This window comes from Schistocerca gregaria, chromosome 4, assembly GCF_023897955.1.
Source record: "Schistocerca gregaria isolate iqSchGreg1 chromosome 4, iqSchGreg1.2, whole genome shotgun sequence".
NCBI lineage: Eukaryota > Metazoa > Arthropoda > Insecta > Orthoptera > Acrididae > Schistocerca > Schistocerca gregaria.
In genome coordinates, this window is record NC_064923.1 from 394,005,392 (window position 1) to 394,018,458 (window position 13,067).

Genomic DNA, 13,067 nt, shown 5'->3' on the forward strand with positions numbered 1-13,067 from the left:
AAAAAAGAAGACATGAAAGAATCGCCTCAAAGCATTCGACGAATTATGAAACACGTTTAAGTGTGTTTAATGAGACCTGGTAGTACACATGACTCAAGATCCACTAACATTTACCAACACACTCTCTTAAAGTTTAAAATAACAGACACAAACATTTTGCTTTTGTTGCAGGGAATGGCTACTGGAAAACATCGCAGACGCGAGGATCTACGAATACTGGAAACCTTACCTCGGAAACAGTACAGTGTATGGGAACAGTGTCCAGAGCGGGAACCGTGCAGTGAAGGGGAACCAGGTGTGGAAACAGGTGCGTCGCAATTATTATCCAGTTACAAGCTTCACAACACTAGCCTGACGTTACTCCTATCCCTCCGTTACTTCGTATTCTAGCCATCGTCAGTATTGTTGGTTGCTTCACTATTCTTTTCTTATAAGCAGAGAGATAGATTTTCGCGTTTAATCGTGTACATTCATGATCATTAAAACTGCAACATCAGCAAGAATGGGAAATGACAAGATGGTAGGAAATGCATCATTAAATTTGTAGACAATTTGGGATATACAGGGTGCAAACCTGTCCCCTTTGGCAACGGCAGTGGTTCTAACGCGTCCGTGTATCGAGTCGAACGTAGTCCGGACGATAAATAATGTTAAGTCACTCCAGGCTGCTTCACATTACACCAGAGATCATCAACCATAGTGGTGGCGAGTGGTGGCGCGCCACTTCCTCAATATTTTATGACCACAAGTTTTTAACATGCTGGCCACAGCTACAGTCGAACACTACCTGTATCAGCGTAGGTGAGGACAGGTTGGGGAACACGCGGTTTGCATTATGTTGTCGAAAGATTACGTAACGGAGTCCTCGCAGACAGGGCACAGCCATCAGCATTATAACGTCAGGAATGTAGTGGCTGCTGTACAAATTACCAAGCCGGCCGGAGTGGCCGTGTGGTTCTAGGCGCTACAGTCTGGAACCGAGCGACCGCTACGGTCGCAGGTTCGAATCCTGCCTCGGGCATGGATATGTGTGATGTCCTTAGGTTAGTTAAGTTTAATTAGTTTTAAGTTCTAGAGACTGATGACCTCCGAAGTAAGTCGCACAGTGATCAGAGCCATTTGAACCATTTGAACAAATTACCAACTTGACAAACCAGAGGTGGTCGTGATATGGTGTACCTAGAGTTGCGGTCTACCAAAACCACTGTTTGGTAGTTTTGGTACACTACATAAACGACACTGTAAATGGTAGGATTACCTGTAGCACTGGCAGCGTTGGTAGGGTTGGGCATATAAATGTTTGTGTAAGATAGAAACTGGGAGCCGACGACTTCCCTTTGCTTTTTGTTTGTTTGGTTGTTTTGCATATAATTAGAAACGTACATCAAGTCAGTGTTAGACCACTGTATAGTTTGTATCCTTACAAAATATAAATAGCATTTTATCAGTAATTAAACTTATTTGATAACGTAACTTCTGCGCATTTATGTAACCAAGCAAATACTTTTGATGCAAGCACAGGTTACATGCACGAGCATCAAAAATATATGTATACAATTATTGTCGTTCTTTTCATTTCAGTAAAATGTATTTCATCATGATCAAAGTCAATGGTTTCCCATTACTACTGATACAGGCAAAAGGTATTTTTGAATAACAGAAACGTGTTTTCTGTAAGTTAGACGAAGTAGTGAAGCTGTGAGTGAGATATTTTTGTTTTGTGTTTTTTTTTATTTTACCTTATTGTTGAAGAAATTGCGTTTTCTAGCGGTATATGATAAATAGGTATAGTTTTCTTTATTTTTGCAACAACACCCCTCTTATTCATGTTACAAATCAACAATGCTGAATAAAACATGAATTAAATACTGACAGTTTCAAGTTTATACTGTTGTGTTGGTAGAAGAGCCAACACCGTGTTACTAGTTGATGCCGAAAGGCACGCGTTTTAGCTCACGCAGGCTGGCGTGAGGAGGGAAGGACTATACTGTCGTGAGGTCTGGAACATGGCAAGGAATTAGAATTCAGAAAGCGGACGTAATTTGTTTGATACTTAACTTTAATCCATTAATGATGAACGTCGCTCTTGACGGGTCATGATTCACAATATTATCTGTTCAGAATACATTCATAGTTACTGAATATGACGTAGCTGAAAGCTATGCTAAACTGTCGTCTCTGCGAATGAGAGCGTATGTAGACAGTGAACCGTAGCTAGCAAAGTCGGCTGTACAACTGGGGCGAGTGCTAGGGAGTCTCTCTAGACTAGACTTGCCGTGTGGCGGCGCTCGGTCTGCAATCACTGATAGTGGCGACACGCGGGTCTGACGTATACTAACGGACCGCGGCCGATTTAAAGGCTACCACCTAGCAAGTGTGGTGTCTGGCGGTGACACCACAGGTACGTATGTACAACAAAAATATTCTGTAGGTTTCCTGGCCCTTTACATATTCTTTCGGTTTCTAGACGGTTCACCACTTCTGGTTTTTAGGGGAATCTAATAAGACACTGATCGCATTCATAAAGAAAGCGATCATTATGAAGTAACGCCCGACCGGTATGTAACACACCTAACATACAGGTAACGCAGGTACGACCTTAACTGAACAAAGCTACAAGGAAACCTATCGTAGTCAACGCTTACTTATGACAGTCTACGTTAGTTTTACAAGTCTAGGAATGTCCAGTGGCTCCACATACCATCGACTCAAGATGTTAGAAGCTTATGACGCTGACGGATGCTGCCTGACCACATTCTTTCTCCTCGGAGCCTCCATTTACGAACACTCCCGACTCACCTAAATAGACGACTTGGTGTTACTCCTGCGTCCAGTGTTTTCTATGGTGGCACCACTTGGGGTCGCAGTGCCAGTATCGAGTTTTGACTCACTGCAAACAGGCCCCTTTTCCAACTTACTGTACGTGACGTGGTTGTTCGAGCCTGCTCGGTCCAGAGAATAAACTCTCTGTCCCTAGGTGCTTGTTGCGCAAGGCAGCTGATATCCTACATGGCTTTGAGTGTGGCTGTCCTGAAGCCATCGATCCGTATTTGCATGGCAATCACGATTCCGCTTCTGTCAAACCCGATACGTGGTGGCAGACGCCTCTCCTTCTCACAGTAGGTATAACACGATACGATAACAAAGTACCCCCATTCAAATGCGATTTCTGAATGAGAAATCTACTGCGTATCCCTTTCTTATACACAGAATGTAGATGGCGTTACTCCTACCTACTTTGTTGTAATACTAGGGTTTCCGACTTAATGTACGTGACGTGGTTGTACGAGCCTGCTCGGTCAAGAGAAAAAACTCTCTGTCCCTAGGTGCGTGTTGCACAAGGCAGCTGATATCCTACATAGCAGCCCCATCAGTCAGACAAATCAGTAACAGCTTGGACTGTACGTGCTTGAGCATTGTCCTGCAAAATGATGGTCAGGTCGTGCAGAAAGTGTGATCACTTCTGTCTGTAAGTTGATCGTACAGTGCACGTACAGTGCAAGCTGTTACTGATTTGTTTGACTGATGAGGCTGCTAAGTGTTATACCACCTACTGCACTCCATTGACTTAAGCCCTCATAAGTTCAACTCGATTTCTCAACTGAAGGGAACAACTCACGGCATTCACTTCAGAATTGCTACAAATTCTTCGGGCAATAGACCGCGCCGCTCGAGCTGTCAACACAACTGGCACTGCTAAGAGTATCCTACGACTTTCACATCACTGCCAACGCGTTATACACAATGCTGGTGACTACTTTGAAGGTCAGTAAAACTTTGAAACACGTGTCTATTTTGTGTGAGCTGTAAATAAGTAGTTGATACTATTAAAGTTTCAGCTCTCATAATAATCATTTGAATAACCAAGCATGTAGTACACATCATGGCAATTTGACGTTTGTCATGTGCCGTTTACATGCCGTTGCAATTTTAATTATTACATTTTCAAGATAAATTTTCAGAGAAACTATTCTGAATTATTTCACACGATGTCTTTTCAAGCTCAGCATTAATAAGATTGTAATTAATCCAGTCTGTTGCCGGATGATTACAGTCTGCTCCAAGGCTTTCATTATGATTGCGGAAACAATTTATGTACCAGCGAGCTGAAGTTTTCTGAAAATTTACGGTTGCTTCTGTGTATGTGTCTGGTTGTCGATGGGAATATCTCATTATACAAGAGGAGCCATGAAAAAAAAGTCTTTCTGGGACTATGAAACCTGGTAATAGTGTTTGTCCTTCTATCCATGTTTACAATTCAGTACGACACCTTGGTTATAGAAATCTGCATTCTGGCTGTTCAGACAACAGTCATCTCGAAAGTCACATGAAGATGGCTACCAGATAATGATTTCTGTATCAACGAAAAGAAGAAGTCACGGTTTTGTATTACTGGAGAATAGAACATATGAGTTAATTTTGACAGAAAAAAATAGCATACAGTAATGCCCAGGGGTCAGATGCTATGTTGGATGATGGAGGTCAAGATCTAGATGGACCAAGATCTAGATGGACGATCACCCCTGTACATGAGTGAACAGTGACTCAGTGTGTGATACCCTGGCAAACGCCCAAAACGGCAGTGGCACATCATTAATGAAATAAATATTTATCACACAGAGACACAGAGTTGTCTTGATTCCCAGACCGCGGAACACGAGTGCCGTGCTCCACGGCAGGAATGCGCCGACACCAGTGTGCAGGATACAGTCTCGACCCACGGCAGTAGCAGGAGCAGTGGCGTCTGCTGTCTGAGATGTCACAGGGCAAGAGGCCACGCTGTGCAGGCGGCATCGTTCACTCCAACCACAGCTGCTACCAGCTCCAGATAGTGGGTGATCAGGGCACGCATGATAGTATCTTAAGTGCGGGCAGGAGAGGTACCACAAGCTCCCTAAAAGTGTGTGAAGTCGTAAGGAGTCACGCTGTGGCCAGCCGAGAGGAGAATGGCAGGTAGCATCGAAGGCTACCCACACATACAGAAAGCATGTGGCGACATCTGTATCCTCCACAATGACAGATGATGGTCTGCCCCTGTACTCACAGGTTAGGCCGCCAGAAAGCCGACTCCTTGATGGCGCCCACAGTTTCCCATCAGTCTAGGCACAGGTGGTGGCGCTGCAGCTCACGGTCATTACGTCTTCCAGGTGGGAATCGCTGCTCCATCAAAGATTGTGGATGGCTAGATGAGCATTTATAGGCCATCACAGATACAAATTCCAGGCTGGATGGGGGCATACTGGGTACATCTCTCCATTGGAACAGGAATAATATTTACTCAGACTGGCCCATGTGCTTTGCTACTGTGAGGAAGCAATGATATCACTTGGTCTGCTTTTCTTGTTTGGTCAGCTGCTCTGGTCGCCCTGGTTGGAGCCGACAGATATCTCAACTCATCTTTCAGGGGAAATGGCAGATGTATTTTCGGCAATCAGTGTACTATCTAGTTGTTCTTGTACCTGACTTAAGCTTTCTTACTCCCTTTTGCGTAGAAATTATTGGCGCCTTGGACACTCAGCTCTTACAGTTCGTAACAATGAACACTGTTTGGTGGCCATATTGCATGCAACATTTGTAGTCTTTGCTTATTAGTATTCCGCCAGGCTGGGGCCTTCTGATCTACTTTGCTCAGCTCATGCATTACCAGGGGAAGGCTTCAAAATTTTACTGAACTATGCAAAACCTGTTATTCTGTGGTCCTTCATATTCTTCTTGAGGGCTAAGTGATTGAGAGTGATCTTTCATTGTTTGCGTTTTATAGGGTACAAACACATGAGCATTTCACACTGCCGTAACTGGTTTCGATCTCCTATTGGTCGTTTTCAGGAAAAAGACACATTAAAACGAACAAAAAGTGATACCCAATAGAAGTAGTACGTATGTGGACACTGTCCTGTGCAGAACAACCTGAGGTGTTGTCGAGGAGCATGAACCACCTCCTTGAAAACTAATCCATCGTTGACTGACACTTTTTTCATCGTCGCCTCAATTGCGATGTTCTGGTGTTCGAGCCACAGGGCCTGTACTTCTCTTGTGATTCACGGTCTTCACAGAGGGATGGATTGGCTCTTTGTTCTTCGTCAATCAGATTTGTTTTTCCATAATTGAAGCATCGTGCCAACTAACCACTGTGTCAATGTTACCATACACTTAAACCACTTAAACCAACCCAGCGCTGAATGTTGTAGAAGTGTCCCTGTTTTGGGCCTGCCAGGGTGTGCTGCTGCCAGATTGTGGTCGTAAGAGACAAATCGTCACAGATGCATGTCACTGAGCTCTCGTGACAGTCGTATGGGAGGTTCTCTAGCGCCTGCCTCCTCTTTCCTGAAATGAAGAAACATCTGCATGGCAGGCATTCCCACAATGACGACAAGGTGATTTTTGTGGTGGAACGATTCCTGAACAGCATTAATGCAGACTTCTGCAACGAAGGTCATCGATTGTTGGAAAAAAATGCGGCATTGAGTAGGTAGGAGAGTAATGGCGACTTTGAATAAAATTTAGTCTTGAACTTCTTCGATTCCTCTTCATCCTCTCCTTCCATCCGATCCTCCCATTCTCTCCTCATTTCCCATCAGGATATGGGTGCCTTCCCGCCATTTCACCATTCTCCTTCTCCCTTCCCTCCTCCCCCCTCAATTTTCTACTTAAATTCTTAGAAATAAGCCAAATAGAGAGCTTCTAAGCCAACCGCGCTACAGTAAACATACATATTCAGCTCTCTCACTCACAGCTCAGTATTTTACTTCCATAGAAACCTGTCCGGTCACATTTCTCAACGCCTCTCTAGGCCCAACACTTTTCTATTTCGTTTGTTTGGAAGAGGACAGTCAGAGAGATTCCTATTACGAGGATGGATAGGGCATCACATCTTCTTGTCTAGAAGTGATGCAAACTGCGGAAAATGTGCACGGTGTCAGACACACGAGGTGCGTTCGGTAACTATTGCAACACATGATTTTCTCGTCCAGTTTCGCTTGAAAAAATGCCGAATTTGGTGTGTACATTGTGGGATATTCCTGCTTCAGCCTCCATAATTTCACGAAGTTCCGCAGCGCTATACGTAGCCTTTTAATTGCCGTCTGTAACGGAGACGCGTTTCAAGCAGAGAGCGTCAGAGAATTTCTTTTGGTGGAACACCACAGCGTCGCAGATATCCATAGGCTCTTGCACAGTGTCTACGGAGAACTGGTAGTGAACAAAAGGAAGGTGAGGTGTTGGGCGAGAAGTTTGTCATCATCTAAACAAGATCACGCAAAGCTGTCCGATCTCCCGTGCGCTGGCCAGCTTCCCACAGCTGTGACTCCTGCAGCGTCGTTGGAACGTGCGGACACTCTCATTCGAGATGATCGATGGGTCACAATGAAACACCCCGCTTAACAACTGGACGCTTCCGTTGGCTACTCTATTTGTTGTCGTCTCTCATGGTGAACCGATCAACTAAAGTATATTGAACTACCCTCAGGAAATTGAAAAAACGAAGTCAGCGTGTTCATCGCCACAAAAAATTTAAACCTGCTCCATGACGACGTCTTTATCCGAGAGAAGCTCACAAAACTTCATTGGAATGTTCTTCCTCATCTACCCTACAGCCAGGATCTCATATCTTCCGACTTCCATCTCTTTGACCCAATGAAGAACGCACTTCTCGGAGACAGTACTTGGATAATGGGGAGGTTACTGCTGCAAAGAGACATTAATTCGAGGTCGACCAGTAGAGCGGTACCATGAGGGCATACAGGGCCTTCCTATACGGTGGCGAAAGGCTGTCTGATTGAACGGTTATTACATATAAAAACAGGATTTTGTAGCAGAGAGTAATATAGTGTATTTGAATTCTGATTCAAACCAACATCCTTCAGAAAAAAAGTGTTCCATTACTTGTTGAAAGACCCTCCTATTTGCTCCATCGCCAAAAGTAGTTGGGTTTTCATGCACCAGGAAGACTAAGAAGAGTAATAGGGGTTAGGAGTTGGACAGCCACAGCTGTTTGTCAGGCTCCAGGTAATTGCTGTGTTGCCTATTCTGCCGGAAGAAGGGTGGCTTGCCAGGTAACGTTCATGCACCTGCAAGGCTTGGAAGGTGGCCTGGCGTGGCAGGCCGCAAGGGGCGGGATGGGAGGGATAAAGTGATTTTTGTACTGCGTCACTGTAAAAACATTCTTATGCAAGTAAGGCAAAAGTCCCTCCCCATCACCGATGGACCTTGCCGTTGGTGGGGAGGCTTGTGCGCCTCTACGATACAGATAGCCGTACCGTAGGTGCAACCACAACGGAAGGGTATCTGTTGAGAGGCCAGACGAACATGTGGTTCCTGAAGAGGGGCAGCAGCCTTTTCAGTAGTTGCAGGGGCAACAGTCTGGATGATTGACTAATCAGGCTTTGCAACACTAACCAAAATGGCCTTACTGTGCTGGTACTGCGAACGGCTCAAAGCAAGGGGAAACTTCAGCCGTAATTTTTCCCGAGAGCATGCAGCTTTACTGCATGGTTTCATGGTGACGGCCTCCTCTTCGGTAAAATATTCCGGAGGTGAAATAGTCCCCCCTTCGAATCTCCGGGCGGGGACTACTCAGGAGGATGTCGTTATCGGGAGAAATAAAACTGATGTTCTACGGATCGGAACGTGGAATGTGAGAGCCATTAATCGGGCAAGGAGGTTAGAAAATTTAAATAGGGAAATGGATCAGTTAAAGGTAGATTTAGTTGGAATTAATGAAGTTCGATGGCAAGAGGAACAAGACTTCTGGTCAGATGAATACAGGGTTATAAATACAAAATCAAATAGGGATAATGCAGGAGTAGGTTTAATAATGAATGAAAAAGTAGGAGCATCGGTCAGCTACTTTGAACAGCATTGTGAACGCATTATTGTAGCCAAGATAAACACGAAGCCCGCACCTACCACTGAAGTACAAGTTTATATACCAACTAGCTCCGTAGATGAGATAAAAGATACAATTACAGGGGACTGTAATTTTATAGTAGGAAAAGTAATATGTGAAAATGGAATGGGGCTAAGGAATGAAAGAGGAAGCCGCCTGGCGAATTTTGCACAAGCATAACTTAATTATAACTAACACTCGGTTGAAGAATCATGAAAGAAGGTTGTATACATGGAAGAGGTCTGCAGACACTGGAAGGTTTCAGATAGATTATGTAATGGTAAGACAGAGGCTTAGGAACCAGGTTTTATATTGTAAGACATGTCCATGGGCAAATGCGGACATTGACTACAATTTATTGGTTATAAACAGCAGAATAAAACTGAAGAAACTGCAAAAAGGTGGCATTTTAAGAAGATGGGACCTGGATAAACTGAAAGAACCAGAGGTTGCAGAGAGTTTCAGGAGGTCATTTGGTAACGACTCACAGGAACAGGGAAAAGGAATGCAGTAGAAGAAGAATGGATAGCTGTGAGGGATGATGTAGTGAAGGCAGCAGAGGATCAAGTAGGTAAAAAGACGAGGGCTAGTAGAAATTCTTGGGTAACAGAATAAATATTGAGTTTAATTTATGAAAGGAGAAAAAAAAATGAAGTAAATGAAGCAGGCAAAAAGGAATACAAACGTCTCAAAAATGAGATCGACAGGAAGTGCGAAATGGCTAAGCAGACATGGCTAGAGGACAAATCTAAGGATGTAGAGGCTTATCTCACTAGGGGTAAGATAGACACTGCCTACAGGAAAATTAAACAGACCTTTGGAGGAAAGAGAGCCACTTGTATGAATATCAAGAGCTCAGATGGAAACTCAGTTCTAAGCAAAGAAGCGAAAGCAGAAAGGTGGAAGGAGTACATAGAGTGTCTATACATATGCGAGGTACTTGAGGACAATATTATGGAAATGGATGTAGATGAAGATGAAATGGGAGATACGATACTGCGTGAAGAGTTTGACAGAGCACTGAAAGACCTGAGTCGAAACAAGGCACCGGGAGTAGACAAAATTCCATTAGAACTGCTGACAGCCTTGGGAGAGCCAGTCCTGACAAAACTCTACCATCTAGTGAGCAAGATGTACGAGACAGGCGAAATACCCTCAGTCTTCAAGAAGAATATAACAATTCCAATCTCAAAGAAAGCAGGCGTTGACAGGTGTTCAAAATGGTTCAAATGGCTCTGAGCACTATGGGACTTAACATCTGAGGTCATCAGTCCCCTAGAACTTAGAACTACTTAAACCTAACGAACCTAAGGACATCACACACATCCATGCCCGAGGCAGGATTCGAACATGCGACTGTAGTGGGCGCGCGGTTGCAGACTGAAGCGCCTAGAACTGCTCGGCCACACCGGCCGCCTGTTGACAGGTGCGAAAATTACCGAACTATCAGCTTAGTAAGCCACTGCTGCAAAAATCTGGCACGAATTTTTTTCAGACGAATGGAAAAACTGGTAGAAATCGGTCTTGGGGAAGATCAGTTCGGATCCGTAGAAATGTTGGAACACGTGAGGCAGTATTGACCCTACGACTTATCGTAGGAGATAGGCTAAGGAAAGACAAACCTATGTTTCTAGCATTTGTAGACTTAGAGAAAGCTTTTGACAATGTTGACTGGAATACTCTCTTTCAAATTCTGAAGGTGGCACGGGTGAAAGACAGAGAGCGAAAGGCTATTTACAATTTGTAGAGAAACCAACTGGCAGTTATCAGAGTCGAAGGGCATGAAAGGGAAGCAGTGGTTGGGAAGGGAGTGAGACAGGGTTGTAGCCTATCTCTGATGTTATTCAATTGTATATTGAGCAAGCAATAAAGGAAACAAAAGGAAAGTTCGGAGTAGGAATTAAACTACAAGGAGAAGAAATAAAAACTTTGAGGATTGCCCATGACATTGTAATTCTGTCGGAGACAGCAAAGGACTTGGATGAGCAGCTGAACGGAATGGACAGTGTCTCGAAAGAAGGATATAAGATGTACACCAACAAAAGCAAAACGAGGATAATGGAATGTAGTTGAATTAAATCAGGTGATGCTGATGGGATTAGATTAGGAAATGAGACACTTAAAGTAGCAGATAAATTTGCTATTTGGGGAGCAAAATAACTGATGATGGTCGAAGTAGAGAGTACATAAAATAAAGACTGGGTAAGGCAAGAAAAGCATTTCGAAGAAGAGACGTTTTTTAACATTGAGCATAGATTTAAGTGTCAGGAAGTCTTTTCTGAAAGTATTTGTATGGGGTGTACCCATGTTTGGATGTGTAACATGGCCGATAAATACACTCCTGGAAATTGAAATAAGAACACCGTGAATTCATTGTCACAGGAAGGGGAAACTTTATTGACACATTCCTGGGGTCAGATATATCACATGATCACACTGACAGAACCACAGGCACATAGACACATGCAACAGAGCATGCACAATGTCGGCACTAGTACAGTGTATATCCACCTTTCGCAGCAATGCAGGCTGCTATTCTCACATGGAGACGATCGTAGAGATGCTGGATGTAGTCCTGTGGAACGGCTTGCCATGCCATTTCCACCTGGCGCCTCAGTTGGACCAGCGTTCGTGCTGGACGTGCAGACCGCGTGAGACGACGCTTCTTCCAGTCCCAAACATGCTCAATGGGGGACAGATCCGGAGATCTTGCTGGCCAGGGTGGTTGACTTACACCTTCTAGAGCACGTTGGGTGGCACGGGATACATGCGGACGTGCATTGTCCTGTTGGAACAGCAAGTTCCCTTGCCGGTCTAGGAATGGTAGAACGATGGGTTCGATGACGGTTTGGATGTACCGTGCACTATTCAGTGTCCCCTCGACGATCACCAGAGGTGTACGGCCAGTGTAGGAGATCGCTCCACACACCCTGATGCCGGGTGTTGGCCCTGTGTGCCTCGGTCGTATGCAGTCCTGATTGTGGCGCTCACCTGCACGGCGCCAAACACGCATACGACCATCATTGGCACCAGGGCAGAAGCGACTCTCATCGCTGAAGACGACACGTCTCCATTCGTCCCTCCATTCACGCCTGTCGCGACGCTACTGGAGGCGGGCTGCACGATGTTGGGGCGTGAGCGGAAGACGGCCTAACGGTGTTCGGGACTGTAGCCCAGCTTCATGGAGACGGTTGCGAATGGTCCTCGCCGATACCCCAGGAGCAACAATGTCCCTAATTTGCTGGGAAGTGGCGGTGCGGTCCCCTACGGCACTGCGTAGGATCCTACAGTCTTGGCGTGCATCCGTGCGTCGCTGCGGTCCGGTCCCAGGTCGACGGGCACGTGCACCTTCCGCCGACCACTGGCGACAACATGGATGTACTGTGGAGACCTCACGCCGCACGTGTTGAGCAATTCGGCGGTACGTCCACCCGGCCTCCCGCTTGCCCACTATACGCCCTCGCTCAAAGTCCGTCAACTGCACATACGGTTCACGTCCATGCTGTCGCGGCATGCTACCAGTGTTAAAGACTGAGATGGAGTTCCGTATGCCACGGCAAACTGGCTGACACTGACGGCGGCGGTGGAGAAATGCTGCGCAGCTAGCGCCATTCGACGGCCAACACCGCGGTTCCTGGTGTGTCTGCTGTGCCGTGCGTGTGATCATTGCTTGTACAGCCCTCTCGCAGTGTCCGGAGCAAGTATGGTGGGTCTGACACACCGGTGTCAATGTGTTCTTTTTTCCATTTCCAGGAGTGTATATTTTGATGTGATTTGGGAAACACGTGTTATTGCAAATAATGTTCTAGAAAACGTGGGTACAAAAATCAAACTCCCATCACGTGGTTTTTAAAAATGTTTCAGAATGATTCTCCCCATCAACCACCATTTTAGGTTCAAATTGCTCTGACCACTATGAGACTTAACATCTGAGGCCATCAGTCCCCTAGAACTTAGAACTACTTAAACGTATCTAACCTAAGTACATCACACACATCCATGCCCGAGGCAGGATTCGAACCTGCGACCGTAGCAGCAGCGCGGTTCCGGACTGAAGCGCCTAGAACCGCTTGGCCACACCGGCTGGTCCACCATTTTACGCAGCAGATTATCATTCATAATGTTCTGCATTATATATGTGTTATTGGTGTGTCTGACTGACGTAAAATAGCATTTTTTACTA

The 13,067-nt window shown here is 45.3% G+C and overlaps 1 protein-coding gene across 1 annotated transcript in view; it reads left to right on the forward strand.

Moving 5' to 3' along the window:
* LOC126267741 (uncharacterized) overlaps positions 1-13,067 on the forward strand; it is a 76,889-nt gene that overhangs the window by 36,165 nt on the left and 27,657 nt on the right. The window contains exon 3 of the mRNA XM_049973043.1: positions 172-307. Within this exon, the coding sequence (XP_049829000.1) occupies positions 172-307 (136 nt within the window). The remainder of the gene's footprint in view (positions 1-171; positions 308-13,067) is intronic.